This window comes from Dipodomys spectabilis, unplaced genomic scaffold (genome assembly GCF_019054845.1).
Source record: "Dipodomys spectabilis isolate Male_0828 unplaced genomic scaffold, ASM1905484v1 ptg000179l, whole genome shotgun sequence".
NCBI lineage: Eukaryota > Metazoa > Chordata > Mammalia > Rodentia > Heteromyidae > Dipodomys > Dipodomys spectabilis.
In genome coordinates this window covers 3,727,084-3,752,211 of record NW_024870856.1, presented here as the reverse complement: position 1 = coordinate 3,752,211, position 25,128 = coordinate 3,727,084, and the positions used below count along the sequence as shown (strand labels likewise).

General features: G+C 43.5%; 1 protein-coding gene across 2 annotated transcripts in view; it reads left to right on the top strand.

Annotated features, from left to right (window-relative positions):
• Positions 1–25,128, top strand: part of Trio (trio Rho guanine nucleotide exchange factor) — a 319,531-nt gene that overhangs the window by 282,926 nt on the left and 11,477 nt on the right. Inside the window, exons 40-53 of one of the 2 annotated variants that reach the window (XM_042695165.1) lie at positions 1,365–1,468; positions 3,596–3,665; positions 5,880–5,969; positions 8,044–8,136; positions 8,943–8,993; positions 9,277–9,354; positions 10,113–10,304; positions 14,169–14,346; positions 16,179–16,984; positions 20,970–21,217; positions 22,978–23,116; positions 23,797–23,824; positions 23,978–24,140; positions 24,418–24,539. In XM_042695165.1, the coding sequence (XP_042551099.1) occupies positions 1,365–1,468; positions 3,596–3,665; positions 5,880–5,969; positions 8,044–8,136; positions 8,943–8,993; positions 9,277–9,354; positions 10,113–10,304; positions 14,169–14,346; positions 16,179–16,984; positions 20,970–21,217; positions 22,978–23,116; positions 23,797–23,824; positions 23,978–24,140; positions 24,418–24,539 (2,362 nt within the window). The remainder of the gene's footprint in view (positions 1–1,364; positions 1,469–3,595; positions 3,666–5,879; positions 5,970–8,043; positions 8,137–8,942; positions 8,994–9,276; positions 9,355–10,112; positions 10,305–14,168; positions 14,347–16,178; positions 16,985–20,969; positions 21,218–22,977; positions 23,117–23,796; positions 23,825–23,977; positions 24,141–24,417; positions 24,540–25,128) is intronic. The other variant, XM_042695166.1, reaches the window with a different exon arrangement.

The window sequence follows — 25,128 nt, the reverse complement described above, 5'->3', positions numbered from 1 at the left end:
TTGCATTAATATAATTACTTCATCAAAAAGCTATTTTTATTTGAAAAGTTTTGTTTATGCTTTAAACTTTGCAAATATGTTCAAGACAATATTTTTGGTGCATGTCCAATTAAAAGTAACAGCTATGGGCTAGGTGCTGGTAGCTCACACCTACAATCATAGCTACTCAAAGATCTGAGATCTAAGAACATCAGTTCAAAGCCAGTCTGACATCCATAGAACTTTTAACTCCAATGAACCAGCAAAAAGATGGAGTGGAAGTATAGTTCAAGTGGTTGATGACCAGCTGTGAGCAAAAAAGCCAAGCAAGCTCAGGCTCAGAATTTAAGCCTCAATACCCCCAGTAACAGCTGTAGGTCTAGATGGTAGGGTTAGCTCATAGAGAGACTACTCGCCTAGCATATACAGAGCCCTCGGTTCTTTCCCTGGCACTTCAACAAAGACAGAAAAAAAAGTAATAGTCAATGAAGGATTAGTTAATGAAGGAATAGTTAATGAAGGATTTAACAGCCAACACTGGTGCGGTGATACACACCTGTAATCTAGCTACTCAGGATGCTGAGATCTAATGGTTAAAAGTCAAAGCCAGCTGAGGCAGTGAAATCCTTGAGACTATCTCCAGTCAACCAGCAAAAACCTGGAAGTGCACCTGTGCCAACAGATGCTAATTTGGGGGGAAAAGCTGAAGAGAGCTGCCCAGACCCTGAGTTCAAGCCCCAGTACCAGACAGCAAAGAAAAACAAAAAGATTTGACATACTTGATTAGTTTGTAGTCATTGATAACAGTGAGGCATGTGTAACTTAAATACGAAAAAGGTTCTGGTGTAGGTTGGCATTGCAGTTGGATTGAAGTTTGGCTTTGAGGGAAAGTCTGCTATGTACTCAAGCTGTAATAGCAAGACATGTGACACCTCACCTAACTGAATGGAAATTTTAAATCACAGTTTATCTACATATTTAACTTGTTAAAGATCATTGAGTAAAAATAATTTTGTTAAATCCTTACTTTAAAATTGTATAATAAAAAAGAAAAGAAAATCCTTTATGAGAGAAATGTTCAGAATAGGAAGTGTGCTTCAGATCAAATATTTAAAATTTACTAGCTAATATTATTTATATGAATAAGACCATGTACATTTATTTAAACTGTTTCAGTTCTTTATAAGAATTTTGATCCATGAATGTTAAGCAGTTCAAGAAGAGAAAATGGTTTGTAGTATACTTTTCAAATGTCTTTTTATTTGTTTTTAACTTAAGGATTGGTTATAAAGCTGTGTGTTTATTGTGTCCTTTTCTAAGCAATAATCTACTACTTGATTTAAGCATACTGCATAATGAGCTTGTTTTTAAATATTTCACTGTAGGGCTACATGGCACTTATGAAAGAAGATGGGGTACCTGACGACATGAAGGGAAAAGACAAGATTGTATTTGGCAACATCCATCAGATTTATGACTGGCACAGAGAGTACGTAAGCTACATATCATGCTGGTGGCATGCAGATCATCAGCACTTGGTACACTTCATCAGACCAGGCCAGTGGTAAAAGAGAGATGTATGGATCCATCCATTGTTTTATTACCTGGGTAGCCTCGTGGAGGAACCTTGTACAAAGGACATTCTAGGTACCAAGAAGTTTAATAGTTGCATTTCAAGGCTTGGGAGAGAATCTTAACTTTTTACTACTGGTCCATGCCAAGCTCCAAGTTTCTAGGTAGAAGTTCACTGCCTGGGCCGTGCACTGTTTCTGACCTTGAGGCATTTGCTTCCCTTCTCTGTGAATACAGCTTCTTCGTCTGCACCACCTCATGGGAATTTTTTTTTAATAGTGAATGAATTAATACTTCTAAACCACTTAGGACAACATCTGTATAGAGTAAGCCTTAGTAAATGTTTCTAATTAGAATTAGTCTCTCTTGATTGTAAGTTACTATTATTAAAGGGTTTTTAATTTTTCCAACTCAGTATTAATGGGAAAAGTAGACACGGTTATCCAAGTAAATGAAACTTGGTCCTAGTATCTTGCCCATTCTTACCCTGACCAGGAGGAGAACCACATGGGATTAGTGCTCCAGCAACTTGAAGCTGATGGATGCATTAGGATATTCCAGCTTCAGACTCTCATGCCTATGACATAAATAAGGCCTCCTGTCCTGTCTTTACAGGCATGGCTGTTCCTTCTGGCAGAACATGCAAATCCATGCCTTCTCTTTAAAGCTAAAGCTAAATGCTGCTTCTCCATTAGGCCTACACATTGCATATAGTCCCCTATAGCTAGCGGTTTGTGCCCTTTAAACTATAAAGCCCAATACATATAGCAGGTATTGCCATGAAAAACATCAAACAGTGTTTTGTTATCTCTCTCCTTATAAAATGAAAAGCCTAGCCAGGTGCCAGTGGCTCACACCTGTAATCCTAGCTACTCAGGATGCTGAGATCTGAGGATCATGGTTCAAAGCCAGCCCAGGCAGGAAACTCCATGAAACTCTTAACGCCAATAAACCACCAGAAAACCAGAAGTGGCACTGTAGCTCAAGTGGTAGAGTGCTCGCCTTGAGCTGAAGAGCTGAGGGACAGCACCAGGCCCAGAGTTCAAGCCCCACGACCGACAAAAATAAATAAATAAATAAATAAAATACCTATGAACCCAAGTATGGGATCTTTTTTTCATATCATAATGTCTAACTAGTTCACTTGAACTCATAGATATTTGACTGACTTTAAAAATAACACTTGAATATATAGATCTTACCAAAAGCACAATGATACCAATTTGAAAGGGATGTGTTGTATTATTGTTTAGTCTTCTCAAAAGGCTTGTCTTTAAAGCAACACAAAATTCCTGGGATAGACAGAGAGAGAATGCTCCAAAAGATTCTGTCCCACACACTGTTTGCCTCATTTGGGGATAATAAAACCACAATGCTGCTGAATTGCACATGACACTAATTGCCATGCTGGGCTGCTGGTTAATAAACACCAAATATAAACATACAAGTGATAATTGAGTTAAATACATATACCCAAGGAAAGGATAGTAACAAAAAAATGAAGAGCAAATTGCCTTACAGCTATTTTGTGCCTGTGATTGCACATAATTTTAATCTTAATGGAAGCTGATATTTACAAACTACAAATTGATTTTGGTATTTAAGAAAATTTCATAAAACTGGCACAGATAATATGTTCAGTATTTAATATCTGTTAACTAATTAGAGTCCCTAAAACTATTGGAAAATGTATGAAATTTACTGGTATGTTTCAGAAATGAAAGTTGATACTATATTTTGGAGTATTCATTTTTTTAGTCAATATTCAGCCAAGGATATTAGTGTATGTGTTCTGAAAAAACTGAGACTAGGATTGTTACTCAGCACTAAGAAAGCTTCCCAGTCAAGGGAGAATTTCATTCTGCCTTAGCTTTTTAAACTGTATTTATTTTACTTTATATCTTAATAATGTTCTCTGTGTGGTCCATATCTGACAAGTATATACTTTTTCTCCCCAACTGCCCTTGTCTACATATTTGGAAAATACACATCTCAGATTAGGAAGCCAATTAGAAATTGTTCTGATATTTTCCTCTCTTTTCAGCTTTTTTTTAGGAGAGTTAGAGAAGTGCCTTGAAGATCCGGAAAAACTAGGATCCTTATTTGTTAAACATGTAAGTACAGTGGCATTATTTATATTCTGTTCTGATATTGTCATATTCTAAAAACCTGGGCAATAAAGTCAAGTTCTCTGAATTAACTATGCCCCCTGTCCTGCCAGCGCAGGCTTCTAACGTTACTGGTTGGTCAGAGGGGCCCTGAAGTAAGAACCTTGGAGAGTGTCTATGGGCAGACAAGTACTTGGTGAACATGCGTCTGTACTTGAAGTGAGCCTAATACAGTAGTCAAATGTATTCTTATATCTAAAGTAAGTAAGTTAGCATTAAATTTTTATGAAAAAAAAACTACTTTCAAAAAAAAAGTATTTTACAAATCTCTAGGTTAAAAAAGACAGCAAAGATACAGAGGTAGCTCAGGTTGTAAGCACTGTCTAGCAAGTGTGAAGCCCTGAATTTTCAATACCACCAAAAAAAAAAAAAGAAGAAGAAAAACAGCTGGATTTTCATGTTTGCTTCTACATTCAGCCTATTCTGATGATTTTTCTTTCACATACTTTAATGAAGTTATTTGGCAATGAGTATTCTGATAACTTTTCCAAGTAATTATAGTTTTCTTAGGTACTATACCAAAACGTGAGAGTTGATCATTTCTTAACGGTTAGTTGCAGTGTGGAGTTAAGAAACTTGTCTATGAGCTTCTCCCTTACTGTTAATGAAATCTGTAGAACTGCTCTCCACAGTTCTTTCCCTGGGCAACATGTTGTGACATCATAGCATGATAAATTAGGCAGAATTTTTAGATGTTGATACATTTTGTTACACAGTACCCTGAAATCCAAGTTTTAATGTTGCTACCTGTCACTTCAGAACAGTATTTACTGTCAAATTCACAGCAGTAGACACATTTTCCAAAATCCTGTTCTTTTCCTTAAAGGCTAAAATTTTCACTACTCACATTCATTATCAGTTACCTGCCTTGAAATAACAGGCTGCTTTGTCCATGTTCAATAAAACGTCTACTAGATATCAGATATCCAGATGTAAGTAATTATACCTTCTCACCATCATTCTTTGAAGTGAAATTGGTTGTCCATTAAAAAAGCACTTGGTTTAGTCTTCACTCAGTCTCAAAAGTGATTGGGAGCAGAATTGTACAGACCTCCATCATTTGCAGTAGTGGGAAATATGTGCCATGGTGCCAAGCAGTTTCACCCACTGTTGGTATTGTGCATCAGTGCAGATATCAACACGATGAAAAAGGCAAATGACATCATTAGTATTGATATAATGGAGCTACTGACAAACCCATGGAATCCCCAGCGGTCATCTCACCTTCTCTGAATTAAGGCACAGTTTATTGTCCTCTGATTCCCTGCCTATAGGACTTGAGATTAAAGACTTATTAAGACTCGGCCACTTGTGGCTCATGCTTATAACCTAGCTACCCAGGATGCCGAGATATGAGGAATGTGGTTCTAAGCCAGCCTGAGCAGGAAAGTCCATGAGACTCTTAACTCCAACTAACTACCAAAAAAGCTGGAAAAGGAGCTGCAGCTCAAGTGGTAGAGTGCTAGCCTTAAGTACAAAAGTGCCCCAGGATCAACATGTGCACATACGCACTCATGCACATTCATGCGCGCGCGCACACACACATACACACACACACACACACACACACACACACACACACACAAGACCTACTAAGAGCCAGGCATGGTGGCTTATACCTGGTTACTTGGGAGACTGATTGAAAGGCCACCCCTGGAACAAAGTTCACAAGACCTCATCTAAACCAATAAAAAGCTATGCACAAGTGTTATGCACCTGACATTCCAACTGCGGGGAATATAAATAGGAGAATTATAGTCCAAGCTAGCCTGGCTATATGAGACCCTATTTTTAAGGAAAGCATAAAGGACTGGGGCACGGCTCCAAGAGTAAATGACCTGCTGAGCAAGCACAAGGCCCTGAGTACAAACATCCAAAATACCACCAAAAAGTAAAATAAAATAGCACCTACTAAGAAACAGGCTTTCCTGGGACTAGGACTGTTTGAGGAATGGAAATAACCCTGCTGCTAGAGGTACTGCTGGTACTATAAGGTGAAAGATTTGATCTGTGTGACAGAGCCATGAGAGTCTCAGCCCTGTGTACTTGTATCTTAAGATATTTCCCTTTATGAATGTCGCAGTGTGTGCCTGTTAGATCCAGACTAATTTACCCAGTGGAAATTGCTTTAACCCATCTGTTTGCCTTTTTCGTTCCTAGGAGAGAAGGTTGCACATGTACATAGTTTATTGTCAGAATAAACCAAAGTCTGAGCACATTGTGTCAGAATACATTGACACTTTTTTTGAGGTAAGACACAAGATATAAATAAAGTACTTCTGAATCTTTTGTTAGATTTTGATTTCTAAAAATGAAAGTATAGTTGGATACTTTCCTAGGAGATCAGTCAGAATGTTGGTCTGAGTGATAAGATTTCTGAAGTTGTCTCTTTTTTTAATTTCCTATAAATTAGAGAAATGAGTTAATTCAGTTTGAGATCCTCCTCTGTAGGACTGGAATATGTTGAATAACATGGCACAGTAGGATGAGGAAAGTGAGCATAAGCAAGAGGGTCAATCTGATTACAGAACTGTAAGCATGTGTGAAATACCATGGTGAAACCCTTTAAACAGTTAACATACACTAAAAAAATGAATGACAGGAATGTAAAACAGATCCTGGGCCAGTAAGAGGTAGGGGCAAATGGAGACAGTAAATGAAGGTTAAAAGTCCAAAATATGGGACTGGGAAGGTGGCTCAGTGGTAGAGCGCTTGTCTTGCATGCATGAGGGTTCGTTTCCTCAGCACCACATAAGCAAAAAGAAAAAAGCCGGAAGTGGTGCTGTGGCTCAAGTGGTAGAGCGCTCACCTTGAGCTGAAGAGCTGAGGGACAGCGCCCAGACCCAGAGTTCAGGCCCCATGACCGGACCCAAAAAAAAAAAAAAAAAAGTTCAAAATATGAACTGGGTGCTGGTGACTCATGCCTGTAATCCTAATTACTCAGGAGCTAAAATCAGAGGATCAAAGTTCAAAGCTAGTGCAGGCACAGACTCTTACCTCCATCCAACTAGCCACCAAAAAGCCAGAGTTGGAGCTGTGTTTCAAGCAGTAGAGTGCTATCCTTGAGCAAAGCTTAGGGAACAGTGTCTAGGTCCAGAGTTCAAGCTCCAGGACACAAACACACACACACTCTCTCTCTCTCTCTCTCTCTCTCTCTCTCTCTCTCTCTCTCTCTCACTCATGCACACACACATACACACAGCAGCTGAAAATACTTCATGTATAAGTTCCATTTTCACACAAGTAAATGGGACAATGAAGCTTACTGAGATTGGTTTAGGAATGGGAGGCATGAGGAGAGTGATGGAGGGGTGAGTCTGATGAAGATACATTGTATGCATATGTGAATATGTTGCAGGGAAACCTCCTCATACAGGTAATTGATTCTAATATAAGTGTGGGGAGCCGGGCACCATGGCTCACACTTGTAATCCTGCTACTCAGGAGGCTGAGATCTGAGGATTGTGGTTCAAAGCCAGCTTGGGCAGGAAAGTACCTGTGAGACTCTTATCTCCAATTAACCACCAGAGAACCCAAAGTGGCACTATAGCTCAAAGTGGTAGAGCACTAGTAGCCGTGAGCAAAAGAGCTCAGGGACAGCGTCCAGGCCCTGAGTTCAAGCCCCATGACCAACCAAAAAAATAAAAGTGTGGAGACAATTACACTTTTAATTTAGAAATGAATTACTTGAATTTTCAGTCTTTCAAAAGAAAAAGGTTGGCGTCATTAAAAACAAATTGTAAACTAAAGGCCCATTAAAATTCAGAATAATTCATGATCCGAACTTTTTGCCTGAAAATTTAAAAATAACATATATACTTGAATATTAAGAAAACAGTTAAAAGAAGGCCTTTCTAATCCTAGAACTCAGTAAGCAGGAAGATTGCAAGGTCTAGGCCAGCCTGGGTTACATAGTGAGACTTGAGTTGTTAAAAAAAGAAGAAAAAAGGTCTTTGAACAAATATAAAAGACTTTGAAAAACAGCTTAGAAAGATTGATCTAAAACTTGGAAATTCTGAGAAATAGTAAAGCACTATTTGGATTTGCTGCAAAGCAGTTATATTTCTAATTTTGCCAGTAGTCATACTTAGCCTTTCTGATAATTATAAGGAATATAAAGCTGCCTTTTGGGGGGGGGGGGGGGGATGAGAAGGGATCATAAGGGGAAACAAAGGAGGCAACAATGCTTGATGAGAAATGTACTCATTACCTTGCTCATGTAATTGTAACCCCTCTGTACAGTGTTTTCATAATAAAAAAAAAAAAAAAGCTGCTTTTTATTGAACAACACATGTTTAGATTTTTCTCTCCTTAAAACCTCCAGGACTTAAAACAGCGCCTTGGCCACAGGCTGCAGCTCACAGATTTGTTGATCAAACCTGTGCAGAGAATTATGAAATACCAGCTGTTGTTGAAGGTGAGTAGGTATTGGGGTCACTCAGCAGAAATGGATGTGACAAGAGGAGTAGACTCCTGAGGGCAGGGAAAGATTGACAAGTCAGGGGATACTTCCTGAAAGAAATAGGAAGCTCCTCATCACTCCTGATTTTATGTATTTCTGAGTATTTTTTGGCAATTTGTTAAAATGTTGGGGTTTTTTTTGGTTCCGGTCGTGGGGCCTGAACTCTGTCCTTTAGCTCAAGGCAAGCGCTCTACCACTAGAGCCACAGCGCCACTTCTGGCTTTTTTCTTTTTGCTTATGTGGTGCTGAGGAATCGAACCCAGGGCCTCATGCATGCAAGGCAAGCACTCTACCACTGAGCCACCTTTCCAGCCCCGGATTTATTAAAATGTTTTACACTACTAGTGAATTTTTATTTTGCTCAAGTTCTAAATGAAAATGGCAGACTTTGTTTCCCTGCTATCAAACTTGGAAAGCTAAAAGATTTTTCTTCAGCTCTGCCAACCTTAAATATTTTATTTTTTAATCTTGGAGCCTTTGATAAAAAAAAGTTTTTCATATCTGCTTATCTCTCTAAATTGGCTTATTAGCAAAAGCCCTAAATCATTTAAAATGCTTAAGCACCACTAAAGGCCATGCACATGAAACTCAGGATCTACAGAGACATGACTTTGTCTTTGAAATGGAACCATTACATTTGGTCTGCCTCTGCCATCAGGATACCGCCTTTGTTGTGTATCAGAGAGAAAAGGAGAAAATGAAATTAAGTGTCTGAACCTAAAAAGGCACCACCCTTACTGTATCCTTCCTCTCCCTCACAGGACTTCCTCAAGTACTCCAAAAAAGCTAGCCTGGACACATCAGAATTAGAGGTACTTTTTGTTAGCTGTACTCTTGCAAACAAACCCAAACCCCTTCTCCTAATTCCTGAGTAGTTCATGGGGCCGGGGGGGGGGGGGGGGGGCAGAGGAGGGAGGGAAGGGGAAGTGTCTGGCCTTGAGAAGGGGTCACAGCAGGGGCAGCTGGTCGCCCCCTCTGCCTGCCTGCTGAGAGGGGGCAGGAGAAGAGCTGAGCTTGGCAGCATAGTGGGGGAGTAGCACTCAGATTTCTTCTAGAAGAACTCAAACTCTTGCTCTGCTTTGTCCTCACCCACAGAAAGCCGTGGAGGTCATGTGCATAGTGCCAAAGCGGTGTAACGACATGATGAATGTTGGGCGGCTGCAAGGATTCGATGTAATTCAGATGCTGTTCTCTGAATGGCTCCTCTGCTCCCTCCCTCTTCTGTCTTCAATTTATTCCACATGTAGAAAGACTCTTCTATTTGATTTATATCTTCTCTCACTTCTCTTCAACCTGGCTGACATCTTTTAACCTCTTTTTTGGTGTATTTGATGTGCTTTTAGGGACTTTTCTCTGTTCAAAAATCCAGCCACCATTGGCAGACAAGCAGGACTGTGTTTTGTTCCCTGTACCTCTTTCTTTCTTTGGCACCTAAGGCCATGGGAGCTAGCCACAAAGTATGACCTATCACACACCTGGATAGTACAAGTTCAGAACACATTCCTTTCTTACTATTAAGCAAAGATAAATATAAGTTTTTGCTTTTCTTTCCTCCTGTTTGGCTGGAGCATTGGGGTTTAAAAGTCTGGTGCTGTGGATCTCAGCACAATCACCTATGGCGTTTCTAGTGACATTCATCTCAACTGTGTCGTTTGTTCCTGCCTGTGCTGCTGCTGCTGGTCAGGCACACTCCTGGGAGCCAAACTGCTCTTACTCTGATTTTAACTGACGCCAGTGGTATACAGATGTTGACAAGTTTTTGAGAGTCATTCTGTTCAACATCAATAATTCCTTATATTAAAAGAAGGGGGTGGGGAGAAGCTCTCTAAGCTTATAGAAAAAAATGTATCATGAATTCTAAAGAAAGCAGAGTATCTGATAACTTAGAATGCAATTTTTTTCTCCATTCCTTTGCTCCCTTCTTGTTCTAGGGTAAAATTGTTGCCCAGGGTAAACTGCTCTTGCAGGACACATTCTTGGTCACAGATCAAGATTCAGGACTTCTGCCTCGCTGCAGAGAAAGGCGGGTTTTCCTCTTTGAGCAGATTGTCATATTCAGTGAACCACTTGATAAGAAGAAGGGCTTCTCTATGCCAGGGTTCCTGTTCAAAAACAGCATCAAGGTAAGGTTTGTTTGTGGGAGCTTCTTTTTATGCTGCTGCATATATCTGTCTTACCAATAAAATGTTTTCTTATTATGGTAACATATTTGATGCTAGCTTTATTAATATATAGTGAACCTACTAATACGTTTGCAAACCTTCTAATTTGTTCCATCCCTTTTCTGTTTGTATTCTGGAGTTACTGATGTCTCACACACACCTCTGTGAAACGCCGTTCATTAGGTAGTGTTTATGAGCCACCTTCTATAAGACTACATACAGTACTTTTTTAGACTCAGACACAGCTTTGAAGTGTCACTCTATGACCAGAGTAAATAAATAGCTCCATGTCTCATCTTTTTCTCATTCAACAAGGAGTTACGAGCACTCTGCCATGCATATGCCTGGGACTGAAGATGGATCAGGCAGTTACCTTCCCTTCCTTGATGTAGCTCACCCTCTGATAGGAAAGAAAGACAGATAAAATAGTTGCAAATGAGCTGTGAGAAAGACAAACCAAGCAACCAAGCATGAGGCAAAGAAAACCAGAAGCTGAGGTTCCAGCTGATGGTAACTGGGGTATGTCAGTGCCTCGGGTTCCTGCCACCTCTGCAGCTGGGAAGCCTGAGGTCTGAGGGTCTTCTTTGTGAGGGTCTCATACACTAGGCCAGTAGAATCCCCATTATGGACATTCAGGACCATCTTAGACTCTCCAAGCCTGCAGACCTCATAGCACAGTGGTAAGCCCTTATGCCCTCTTCCTTCTGGCACAGTGCCAGGATTTCTGTTGGCTACACACAGCAGTCTCTGTGCCTGAACCTCTGTGGAACTGTCTGCGGGTGTTTCTTTTGGGTTAGAGCATCCTCTGCCTACCCATGCCTGCAGAAGCTTCAGAGCCAGGCATTGGGACACAACCACCTCCTCCCGCCACTCATATGAACACACATACCGTCACCTGAACTCCTCACCCATCCGTTACACAAGTCTGTGGGTCAAAATTCAGTCTAGTGATAGCCTCTTCTTTTTTTCTTTTCCGTGTGTGGGGGGGGGTGGAGTACTGGGGTTTGAACTTGAGGCCACTCAGCACCCTTCCCTCGTTGATATTCTACTACTTGACCCACCCCCTCCCACCCTAGCTCTGCTTTTTCCTGGTATTTTGGAGATACATTCTACTAAGCTTTCCTGACCAGGCTGGCCTTGAACTGCCATTCTTCACATCTCAGCCATCTGACTAGCCAGAAGTATAGGTGCAAGCCAACTGGACATTCTTATACAGCATCCAGCTGGACATTCTTCTATGGATTCTGCTGTTTCTGCGAAATAGTTGTGGGGTTTGTTTGGTTTTTTTTTTGGTTTTTGTTTTAAATTTTATTTTATTGTAAAGATGCTGTTCAGAGGGGTTACTTACATGAGTAAGTTATGAGTACATATCTTGTTGAGCATTGTTACCTCCTCCTCCTTTTTCTCCTATCCCTCTCCACCCCCAATCTCCCCCTCACCCCCCCTCAAGTTGTAAAGTTCATTTCAAACATAGTGTCTTGTGAGTCTCGGTGTTGCAATGGGTCATCCTGTGTCCTTGTTTCAGCATTTTGTTATTCCCCTTCCCCTCCCCAAATTAGATAAATGTATATACAAGATGCAAGGTACCAAAATTCAATGCAGTGACAACAGGGATATCATAGGATATCAAAAAAAAATCACATAGTATATTAAAAACAACAACAACAAAGAAAGACCTCTTGTGTCCATATCTTGGGGTTCATTTCACTTAGCATCATCTTAATGGTCATATATACATAGCTTTTGAGCTTTTCTGTTTATCTGATAAGATTATCCTAGATGAGGCTGGGAAGGTGGTTCAGTGGTAGAGCGCTTGCCTTGCATGCCTGAGGCCCTGGGTTCGATTCCTCAGCACCACATAAGCAAAAACAAAAAAGCCAGAGGTGGCGCTGTGGCTCCAGTGGTAGAGCGCTAGCCTTGAGCTGAAGAGCTGAGGAACAGTGCCCCCCCCAAAAAAATAAGATTATCCTAGACTTATACTAATTATTGCAAACAGGGGAAACTATGGGACCTATATTTCTTTGGGTCTGTCTGGCTTACTTCACTTAATATGATTTTTTCCACGTCTTTCCATTTCCTAACAAATGGAGCAGTGTCATTCTTTCAGATGCCAGCATAGAATTCCATTATACACACACACACACACACACACACACACACACACACATACACATACGCATGCACGCACATACGCACGCACAACATTTTCCTGAGTTGGTTCCATATCTTAGCTATGGTAAATAATGCTGCAGTAAACAGAGTTGTGCTGATAGCTTTAGTTTGGCCATGTTTGTGATTGTTTGGGTAAATGCCCAAAAGTTGGGTCACAGGGGAGTTCTATTTGGAGTCTTTTGAGGAGCCTCCATACTTCTTTCCAGAGTGGTTGAACAAGTTTACACTCCCACAAACAGTGCAGTCGGGTTGTAATAGTTGTATATTTTAATTGTAATATCACATGTACTTCACATGTTTTATGAGAATCAAATTTTTTAAATTTTTTGTTGTTATAAAGGTAATATACAGAGGGGTTACTATTTCATAAGTTTAAGTGATGAGTGCATTTCTTTTTAGGCACTCTCACCCCTTCCTTTACTCTCTCCCAGTTTTCCCCTTCCATTTCCACCCACATTTTCAACATAGAATGCCTGAAATTTTTTAATGTCATTTTATTCCTGTAGAAGTAGAAGTAAATGATAAACTTGGAAACATAATCCTGTGTCCATGTTTCTAGTTCATTGTTCAAGCTCTTAGTCAAAACATTACACTTCTGATAATCCCCACTTGCCAAATTTTAAAAGGCATTAAAAAGCTTTGCAATCTCTACTTATCGGAATTACTTGGAGCCAGCATCATTTCTGACTTCAGTGTTTGAGAATATTCAAGTATTTAAATATACACACAAATATACTGAATGAGATTTTGAGGATGGGACCTAGTTCTAAATACACTTTACGTTTCAACACTGTATAACAAATACCCTGAAGTAACTTTACAGAGTACTTTTACGATGGCTGAGTCTTTCTGTGCTCAAGGGAACAATAGTTCCACTTCCAGCTTTTTGGTGGTTACTTGGAGTTAAGAGTCTCATGAACTTTCCTGCTCAGACTGGCTTCAAAATGCAATCATCAGATCTCAACTTCCTGAGTAGCTAGGATTACAGGTGTGAGCCTCCGGTGCCCCACCTGTGCCTGTAGGCACAGGGCCACTACAGAATTTTCTCCAAGATCATGTTGGTTCTCAAAAAATTTTGCATGTCAACCATTTTGGTTTCCAGATGCTTAGTTCTGGATTGTTCTACATGATTTCGGAGGAAGCAAAATGGCAGCTCCACCAAAAGTGATTCTTTCCACTTTGACATAGGATGAAATTTCACTTTGCATTTGGCCAGTAGTGATAAATCTGCTTTTTTTTTTTTTATTATTGTAAACAGTAACAAAGTTGACTGTCTTAAATGTACTACTTAGTATCTTTAAAAATGGTTGCATTGTTATACAACCATCAGACTCCCGACTTCTCTTCATCTTGCTGAACTGGAGTTCTGTTTTCATTAGACACTAAATCTCTGTTCCTGCCCTGCAGCCCCTGCAGTGCCATGCCACTTTCTGTCTCCATGAACTTGACAGTTCTAGGAACCTCATAGAAGTTATACATAGAGTAGATCTCTTCCTCTGTGCAACTTGTGGCACTCAGCATGTTCCAGAGTTGTTCTATATTGCATTATATGCAAGAACTCGCTCCTTACACAAAATTTTGCTTATCCATTCATCAGTTACTTAGTTACTTGTACCTCTTAGCTATTGTGAGTAACATCTTAATCTTTTAAAGGTGAGTTGTCTTTGCCTGGAAGAAAATGTGGAAAATGATCCCTGTAAATTTGCTCTGACATCAAGGACGGGTGATGTGGTAGAGACCTTCATTTTGCATTCATCCAGTCCAAATGTCCGGCAAACATGGATCCATGAAATCAACCAAATTTTAGAAAACCAGCGCAATTTTTTAAATGGTAAGTGCATTCCATTACTCAAAAATTCTCTTTTATCTCTCAAATGCATATTTATCTTTCTTGTCTATCTCCCTTCCATCACATATTGGTAGTAATGAAACAGCTTAGCAATTGCCATATATTAGGGACTGTTAGGTACTATTTAGCAAGCACTGGCATTATCCCTGTTGAGGAGACCGAGAGATAGAGTGGTAGGTGACGAGTCAGCATTTGAAACAAGTTATTCTTAAATGTTGTATTAAATACCAATTAGTAGCATAGGATTGGGAAATCCTTGTATTTTTGTTTTTAAAAAATGAATTCATTGGGGCTGGGAAGGTGGCTCAGTGGTAGAGCACTTGCCTTGCATGCATGAGGCCCTCGGTTCGATTTCTCAGCACCACATAAGCAAAAAAGAAAAAAAGCCAGAAGTGGCGCTGTGGCTCAAGTGGTAGAGCGCTAGCCTTGAGCTGAAAAGCTGAGGGACAGCCCCCAGGCCCAGAGTTCAGGCCCATGACCGGACCCAAAAAAAAATTAAATTAAAATTTAAAAAAAATGAAAAGAATGAATTCAGAGCTGGATGCCATAGCTCATACCTGTAATCCTAGCTACTCAGAAGCCTGAGATGTGAGGATCGTGGTTTAAAGCTAGCCCAGACAAGAAAGTCTCTAAAGATTCTTCTCTCTCATTACCCAGCAAAGAAAGCTAGAAATGGAGCTGTGGCTTAAATGGTAGAGCTTTAGGTTTGAGCACAAAAGCTCTGGGACTGGCATACACACACTCAAAAATACGAACTCAGCTTGCAAGCAGGATTAAGCTATGATGTTAAAGTTGATGATAACCACACAAGTTTCTGAGGAACAAAATCATGAATGGACAGGAGTGCTAGATACGGTAGTCTCGTGATCACACTTAATCCTGTGCCATGCCTGACCAGCACAGTTTGTGAAGGGCTTCTGGCACCAGTGTTTTTCCTCACACATGTCTAGGTTCCTAGCTAGCTAACACTCTATCAATTGAGCCACAACTTCACTTCCAGCTTTTTGGTGGTTTATTGGAGATAAGAATCTCGTGGACTTTACTGCCTAGGCTGGCTTCAAACCTTGCTCCTGAGATCTTAGCCTCCTGAGTAGCTAGGATTACAATCATGATCCACTAGCACCTGGCTTTCCATAAATCTTATTTCTGTGATTCCTGTTTTCCTACAGAAGACCATGTGATAAAATTGCTAAAATTGAGGGATAGGACAGCTTCCTGACCAGCAAATGACCTAATGGAGCTATGTAACTTTCCTTGTTTGATTTGTTCCACCTGAAGAACTGGGTGGTCTGCAAGTCATGCCCATGTGTGGTAGCTGAGGTGCTACTTCCCCCTCAGCCACTTTCTTCTTTTGCCTATCTATACCTTGTTCCTTGGAAAGTTACACTGCCCTTTCCCGCTATGCAGAGTCCTAGTGGACTGTAGCCTAGCAGTGTGCTGGGCCTCCCATTGCCACTGGACCATACAGCTATTTTCACAGTGGGAAGGCAGCAGCTGTTCCTTCCAGTTCTGAGGAACTGATCTCAGCATTCTCGGCTTCGTTCAGTACCTTCTGATGCTCACTCCTGACACTGCAGCCCCTCTTCCTTCTGTAGAAACAGGGCAGTGGCCTTAGGAGCTTTCCTCTACCCATTACTGCTATCAGACTGAAGCCTCCAGAAGTGTAGCTATTCATAGGCCATGGTGTACCTCAATGAGCCTGACTTGGGTATGGGATGCTCAAGCCTAGGACATCCTTTTGTTTGCAGGTTGTGCAGTTCACTTGTTCTTGGTGCCCTAACTAAATCTCATCTGCTTGTCTTGCATGCCCACAGCCTTGACATCACCCATCGAGTACCAGAGGAACCACAGCGGGGGCGGTGGCAGCAGCAGCGGGGGCGGCAGCAGTGGGAGCGGGGGCAGTGGTGGCAGTGGGGCCTCCAGCGGTGGCAGCAGCAGTCACGGCGGTGGCCTCAGCAGCTGCAGCAGCGTCCCCAGCTCAAGCAGGAGCAGGCCCTCCCGGATTCCGCAGCCTGTCAGACACCACCCCCCCCTGGTCTCCTCTGCAGCCTCCAGCCAGGCAGAGGCAGACAAGATGTCAGGTATGTCCGCGTCCAGCCCCTCACTGCCTCCCTCCACCAGCAGCCTGGCCCTTGAGGCCAGCCTTGGCCAGCCTAGCCGGCTCCCCACAAGTGGAGACTCGGAAGGTCCTGAACGAGAAGCAGAGCCCATCCCCAAGATGAAGGTGATGGAAAGCCCCAGGAAGACCACCGGGAATGCTTCATGTTCAAGCCAAGAAGGAAATGCCAAGGAAGCACGGGGCAGCCTGGGCCCACTGCCCCTGAGCAAGCCTAGGCCTGGCGCCATCTCACCACTGAACTCTCCTCTTTCCACCACCTTCCCTTCTCCTTTGGGCAAGGAGGCCTTTCCCCCCAGCAGTCCCCTGCAGAAGGGGGGCTCCTTCTGGAGCTCCATTCCTGCCTCCCCCGCCAGCCGACCTGGCTCCTTCACCTTCCCGGGGGACAGTGACTCCCTCCAGCGGCAGACACACCGGCACGCAGCCCCCAGCAAGGACACAGACCGCATGAGCACGTGCTCCTCGGCCAGTGAGCAGTCCGTGCAGTCCACACAGAGCAACGGGGTAAGAACGCCTGGGAGCCTGCGCCTACCTCCCCATCGCCTCTGTCCTACCAGCTCTTCTAAACCTTCTGTGTCGCCGCCGCCCTCCTCCGTACTAACTCCAGCTCTTCAGCTCTCCGTGGCAGTAGTCGCCTCCTCCAGCACTCCCATGCACTGCGCAAGTAGACACGCCTGTGGCCTCTCTGTGTGTGCGTGTGTGTCCATGCCCTGCAGGCCTGGACAGGCGCACACAGCCACCGAGTGAATGCAGACGCCGCTAACCCCTGCTGGGACTGTGGACAGTACCTGCTCTCATCTCCACTAACTTGCTCCTTGCTCTGTTCCTGTCTCCTTAATAAGAAAACGCTGATCATTAACACTCTCAATGTAGCATCTTTAATTACTTTCATCTTTCCAATCAGCACAGTATCTCGGAACTGTTTTTAGCCCCTGCCTCACTAATGCTGTTTTGTTTTGTTTTTGATATTTTTTGGGCTTTCGTTATTGAAAGATCTTTTTTCCTGCTCTTTACCTGCTATTTAAAGGGTAGTCTTCACAAATTAGTAAGCGTTTGTCTTTGCAGCATTTTTGACTCACCTGATGAAAACAATACTCCTTCAAGAAACCTTCTAACAGCGACTAAGAGCAAGCTAAGCTGGCAGATGGCACGGGTGGGAGATACTATGCCCAGCAGGAATGTTCCCTCCACCTAAAGTTGAGCTGTAGAGAGACATGCTGGTGTACCTGGCCGGGACTGCCAGCACCCAGGCGACACAGGCTGTGGCCTGTCTCACCTCTCTCCAACAGGGGGCGCTGTGGGTAGTGTGAGTGCTACTGTGGTGGCCGGCCTGCTCATTTTCCTGTCTGTCACTTACCTTGTGTTCTCAAGCAGAAGGGTGGCTGTTCTGGGTTTTCCCCCTGTTCTGTGACTTCCTCACTGTCCTCCAACTGCTTTCCTACGTGGGAGATGACCTGGCCCATAACCCTTTCCTGAAGGCATGCATGAGTGAATAGAACTGTTCTAATAAGTCTGTTTGATTGCTTTATAAATTTTTAAATACATTTCCCTGAAAGGGTCTGTGTCTCTCTATCTCTGTACATATGAAAAATATGGTGCTTTTGCATGTCTTCATCTTTCCTCTGGAGTTGTGTTAACTCCTCATTCAGGCTGATTTGGTCTTATCCTTTGCTCCCATTTTTGGTATTTTGTTAAATTCACATCACCGGTGGTTTTGTTAAACTTCATAGTTAATGAAGGAAGAAAGTAAGCAGTGGGCATTGACATCCTTATTTACACTGTGTCCTGTCCTCAAAAGTAAGAGTTGAGTAGGTATCTTCTGTGGTGGACTTTGCTATGAACACCTCGCTGTGTTTCACACAGCAAGAGAGACTGCAGCTAGATTGCAAGTGCTAGGTGGGCAGTGAGTGTCCAAATGCAGTTTTAGAAAAGAAGGTGCAGACAGTCCAGGGATGAACCCCACCCATCCGCACCTCAGTCTGCTCTATGCAGGCCTGCTCTTAGAGCTACAGCCTGTACAAAACCGCCTGCTGTCATCTGTTGACTTCATCCTAACCTGGACACATTCCCAGTAAGCACAAGAGAAGTTTTTAGACTTAGGTCTCCAAATCAATCCCTGTTCAACACAGGAGCCAGTGCTGGTCTTCTCTAGACATTACAGAGTAGACATGGATTAAAGACCACAGCCCAGCTCTAGCTGTGGATGATCAGTCCTGAGAAAAGGCACAGTCTACCAGTAGCAAACAGTCCAGTAAATGCCTCCTGCATTTTCTTAGTGATAGGCAACTAGGAAAGGGAAACTGCCTCACAGAAATGGCCAGGGAGGGGGCAGAGGCTGGGAAGACTGAAAGGCCCAAAGTAGGGATTTTAAAATATCCTATACTGTTTTCCACCATTCTGCTCTTTAAAAACAAACCATTGCTGCCTCCGCCCATTGGAGCTGGTAGCCATTGCAGATCAGCAGAACCTTCTTTCTCTTATCGACTTGTAGGGTCACAGCCTTGCAGCTGTCTGACCTGCCACTGCATCTTTCCTCTGCGAAGTTATCCTGAGAGCAGAGTGAATGAAGTTGGCCCTTGCTTCCGCTGGCTCTGTGAGCTTTTCCTCCTGCTCATCTCCTGGGAAGCAACAAAAGTGCCCACACAATGTGGAGCTGCTCCAGGCACTCCAGCCAGTCCACCACTTACAGGTGGTCTTTGCTTACTTACCTACCATTTCCCATTTGGGGGACTGATGACTAGGCCCACTGCCAGGGTGGGAATTTGTGAGAATTTAAGTTGATGGATTTGAAATGCCTAACTCATAGCCTAGCACAGAAGTTGGGTTCAGAAAAGTTAATAGCTATGATTATTGTGAGCAAATACGGAAATTATGAAATATACGCTGGTATGACTTACTAAACAAAGCAGCTGTGCCACAGAAGTCTTGCGTTTACATTTTGTAGCACATTTGGCTGTATAATCTCAAAACTATTCTGTGATAACATTTTAATATTTTACTCAATAATAAAGAACCTGCTAAAATAGGATTGTCTAAATGAGTAGGCAGAGACTGAAGCCTGGCATGCAGGTACCCTTTGAGTTGAAAGGTCACCAGCAGGAGATTTCCACGAGGGAGAGGAACCAACCCCAGGCCCTTCTGTAGATGCTCATGGTAGCTGCTCTGTGTTCTATTTAATGCCCACTGCAAAGTTATATCCACAGCCCTGGTCTCTACAGTTCCCAGGCTTGGCCTCACAGAGGCTGACAGAAAGGTCTCCTCTTGTCCCTTCAGCTGGCTCAGTGGGACCCAGGCTCACGAGAGTGGCTATGTGAGGGTTGTTTGCTGCACACTTGTCTGAGAGCCCAGCAGAGGCTGGCATCTGCAGAGTCAGCAGCAGTGTGGAAGTACTTTAACCAGATCACAGAAACGGGGGTTTAAAAGAGGGGATGTGGGGACATGCAGATCATTAGATACAACGTTGGGACAGATACCGCTGCTTGTATTGCTTCTACTCAGCTTGTGAGCCTGGGGAGGTGGCCATAAGAAATCATCTTTGTTTTACTCTTGCATTCTTGTATATTGACTGAGTCACTGAAGTCCAAATCGCAACTAGGACCAAGCAACACTCTTTAACACTGTGGTCCATGGCATCCAAATGGTGGGGACACTTGAATCTGGCAAACTCGATAAGACGACCACCCACTAAGGGACATAATAGAGACAGCAACTATCCTTAGGAGCAAAAGAGTAGTTGATGTGCTTTCCAGGGTCCACAAGTTCTTTTTTCTTTTTGGTCAGTTGTGGGGCTTGAACTCTCTGGGCTTGGATGCTGTCTTTGCACTCTTCAGCTCAAGTCAAGCACTCTACCACTTGAGCCACAGCGCCACTTCTGGTTTTCTAGTGTTTTATTGGAGATAAGAGTCTCATGGACTTTTCCTGCCCCGGCTGGCTTTGAACCGCAATTCTCAGATCTCAGCCTCCTGATCAGCTAGTATTACAAGCATGAGCCACCAGCGCCTGGCCACACTGTTCTTTATAAAGAGGAAAAGAGGTAGAAGCCGTTAGGCAGGCCCGCAGCCTATGGTTCTGGAATAGACGTTCCCAGTGGACATTTCACCAGAAAGATTGAGTGATATTCCCATTATCTGATCTGCCAGTGAGCTGAAGTGCTACTCTTGCACCTTTTAAACTTACTAGTTTACTGTTGGGGTTGGACATTCTCTAAACTGGGATCTCCATGATGACTTGGCTACTCCTAGGAAAGCAAAAGGAAATGAACTGAAACAGTATCAGACTCCCAGAGTAAAGTGCGATCATTACAGTGGCTTTGGAGATTGTTTCTAAATTGCTGTCCAGAGTGGTCTTGGCTTTCAGTTGCTGGAAAAGGGTTGCTGAGCAAGCTGATGCCCTCTCTGTCTGATGAGCCCTGCTGTGGGGCAGTGACCGCTGCTATCACATCTTATCTCAGTGCCTATCTGCCTTGTTCTCTTCATCTTTTCCTCTCCAGAGTGAAAGTAGCAGCAGTAGCAACATCTCCACCATGCTGGTGACACACGATTACACGGCAGTGAAGGAGGATGAGATAAGCGTCTATCAAGGAGAGGTCGTTCAAATTCTGGCCAGCAACCAGCAGAACATGTTTCTGGTGTTCCGAGCCGCCACTGACCAGTGCCCTGCAGCTGAGGGCTGGATTCCGGGCTTTGTCCTGGGCCATACCAGTGCAGTCATCATGGAGAACCCTGATGGGACTCTCAAGTGAGTGCTCAGAGTGAAGCCAGCCATGTGGCAGGGCCCTGTACACTGGGAGAAGAAAGACCCTGGAGGGTTGGAGCACTGTGAAGGGAAAGCTGGGCCAGGGTCTGTTCCTAAAGTTCACCTGACGTGTCCTTCCACCCCTCGGGTTTAGCTCCCTACAGTCCTCTAGTAACCTGTATTTTGAAACAGTTTTTCTCAAGTCACAAGAGTCCCTGACTTTGTTGGGTTGAGGCAGACGCCCTTCTAAGCACCCCTAACTTACTGTCAGGGGTGTTCAAGGAAACATTCATAATGGGAACCTGTCTTGAAAAAGAATCTGAAATGGTTTTGCTGCAGTTGATACTGTCTTTATACTATCAGTGCTGATTTGTTTTAGAACTATTCCCTTCCCTTGACTCTCCCTGAAATGCTTAACTGTGCTTAAGCATGACTGTTAACAGAATTCTGTGACTTTTTAGGAACTAGGGTTTGAATTCAGGTTCTCACACTTGCTAAGCAGACATTCTACTACTTGAGCCATAGCCCAACCCTTTCTTGCTTTATTTTTCAGATACCTCCTGTTTTTGTCCAGGACTAGCCTTACACAGTGATCTATGCCTCCCACATAGTTGGTACCAAAGACACTGTCATGCCCCAACTTCTTGGTTGAAATGGGTTCTTCATTTTTGCTCAGGCTGACCTCAAACCACAGTCCTCCTGATCTCTGCCTCTCAAATAGCTAAGACTACAAATGTGAGCCATTGTGCCTGGCTTACTTTGTACTTTTTATGTCACAAAGACCAAATACAGGTCTGGAGTCAGCTGTGCAGCTGCACCAGTGTGTCAGTAACAATCTCTGGACTTTGCTAAGGGGGAGTGGGAGGGGTTGTTGTTTTTGTTTCTTTGTTTCATTTTTTGCCAGTCCTGGGTCTTGTACTCTAGGCCTGGGCTCTGTCCCTAAGCTTCTTTTGCTCAAGGCTACCACTCTACCATTTGAACTACAGCACCATTTCTGGCTTTTTCTGTGAACTGGAAGTAAGGTTCTTATGAACCTTCTTATCCAGGCTGGCTTCGAACTGTGATCCTCAGATCTCAGCCTCCTGATTAGCTAGGATTAAAAGAGTGAACCACTGATGCCTGGCTTCAAACTATATTCTTAAACCCTGCATTAAGACTCATCAGGAAGAAAGGACCAATAGGGTCTATATATGGAGAAGTAAGTATACTTACTTTGAGGACTCGGCTCCGCCAGTAGAAAAACAGCCTCCTCCTGCTTGTGATGTGGTTTTTGTTTTGTTTGTTTTGGTTTTGCAGTGCTACAACTTGAACTCAGGGTCTTAAGCACATTAGGCAAGTGCCATGCCACTTAACTGCAACCAGCCCAGGCCAGGCTGGTCCTAACCGTGCCTTTGCTGGTCACTTAAAGGAAAGCAATGACCTTCACACATTAAAATATGTTCATCTCACCCAAAAGTCCTCAGAGAAGCACCGGGAATGTTTGACCAGATTTCTGGATACTCTGGTCCAGTCAAGTTGGCATGCAAAATTAACTATCACATGCCTCTTTTTATTTTAATTCTTAACATTTTCTTTTATGAAATTGTTGTTTAATCTCGTTTTTTAGGTATACCACTCTCAAGTTCTATTTGATGGAGATTGCAGTTACTAAAGGATTTTCAGTCCCTTTGTACAGCATGAATATTGAATATTGAATATTCAGTGCTTTCAGTTTGTATTGTTGACAAGGCGTAATGCAAACAGTTTGTGCTTTTCCTCCCTAGGAAGTCAACATCTTGGCACACAGCACTCCGTTTAAGGAAAAAATCTGAGAAAAAGGACAAAGACGGCAAAAGGGAAGGCAAGTTAGAGAATGGTTATCGGAAATCACGGGAAGGACTCAGCAACAAGGTGTCGGTGAAGGTGTGTGAAATCCCTCTGCAGGCAGGCAGGCAGGGGAGGGGACATCTGCACAGGGCTGGACTCACAGAGCTGGGCTCGTGCCTTGCCTCCTACCTTCCCCCTAAGTAATGTCCTGCCAGACCTCATAGCAGCCTCTCAGGCTGTCCTATCTATCTGGCGTGGGGTGTATATCACCAGGAACCAGGTGCCCACGTGGCTTTAATACACATGGTTACATTCCCAGAGGAAAAGCCTGGATTCTCCTAAACAGAATGCAGAGAAGCTGTGGCTCAGACTTCCTTGTTTCTCCCTAGGCCAGGAGGAAGTGATGAGATGCTTTGTACAGGATCTTAGCTTAAAGTTTCCTTGAGGGCAGGTGTAGCTAGTTCTCTTTGAAAACCACATTGTTTTGCCTGTAGAAAAAATAAATACCTCCTGAAAGCACCCTGGGTCAGGGTCCCTTCTGCTTTGAGAAGAGATCCAGCCCCAACTGGACTCAGCCTGTAAGGTGGGAGATTTAAATACCTGTTTGTATTGATGGGCAGGAAGAGTAAAGCTCACCAATTTTTGGATACATTTAACACCATGAAAGGTACTCTGTTTTTGTTAATTTTCAGGCAAGCCAAGTTCTGGAATCTTAGTAACCTATCTTAAAGTATCTCAAGTTTTTAGTTAATACCTGTTTCCCTTTTCCATTTTAGCTTCTCAACCCTAACTACATTTATGACGGTGAGTTCTGTTGTCTTGCCTCCAATCTTGGTGATCATAGGTCTGTGCGTCTTGTTTAAGTGCATTAGTGGTCCGGGCGGGGGAGGGGGTGTGTGGAAGGATATGGAAAGGAGCCAAGGGTGACCAGTGTTGACCGACTGCTTTCCTTTGCAGTTCCCCCAGAATTCGTCATCCCATTGAGTGAGGTCACATGTGAGACAGGAGAGACAGTTGTTCTGAGATGTCGTGTCTGTGGCCGTCCCAAGGCCTCCATCACTTGGAAGGGCCCCGAACATAACACTTTGAACAATGATGGCCACTACAGCATCTCATACAGGTAAGGGACCCTCTAGAGGGGTCCACTGACTGGGAACACAGTCGATCTGGTTACATGGTGACCAGAAAGGCCCCGTTCACTGTGCCTGACATGGTCCATTTTCTCAGTTACCTTTGGCTCCGACACTGTCCAGGAGGGCACAGTTCATACCTGGGCATGCAGTCTGAACTGTGGTACTTGAGCTCTCCATTGTGGTAGGGACTAAATGAGGGGAGGTCAGAACGGGTGCCCAGATGATAAGCCTTCCTGATACGCATGGTGCTCTCCCATGTGGCAGTGACTTGGGGGAGGCTGCTCTGAAGATCGTTGGTGTGAGCACAGAAGACGACGGCATCTACACATGCATCGCTGTAAACGACATGGGGTCCGCCTCATCTTCAGCCAGTGTGAGAGTTCTAGGTAAGTCCCCTGGGCTGGTGCGTACTTCTGTGCCATCTCCTGAAGTCTGTCATGTGCCCCACACTTGGGTGATCTGACATGTGGAACGAGAAGTCACTAACTGATAGAAACCAGGTCCCAGCTGAAGGAGTACCTTCCAGAAGAGGCACAGGGAACAGGTCCCAGTCTCAGGTGTCATGGGGAAAGGAGCACAGGGGACACAAGGATATGAGTTAAAAAAAAAAGAAGAAGAAGAAGAAGAGGAGGGCCAGGCACCAGTGGCTCATGCCTGTAAGCCTAACCACTCACAAGACTGAGATCTGAGGATAATGGTTCAAACCCAGGCTGGGCAAGAAAGTTTGTGAAACTCTTATCTCCAGTAAACTACCAAAAAGCCAGAAGTGGAGTTGTGGTTCAAGTGGTAGACAGCTAACTGAATAAAAGAAGCTGCTGAGGGACAGTGCCCGACCTTAGGATGGCACTCAGAAAGGGAAGGGGAGAAGGTTCTATAGTAGAGCGCTAGGTCTGTCCCAGATCCCAACAGTAGACCTTGGGGATAGAAAAGGGGGCACAGGGAGGTTTCTACCAGCCTTCAAAGAGGGCCAGGCTC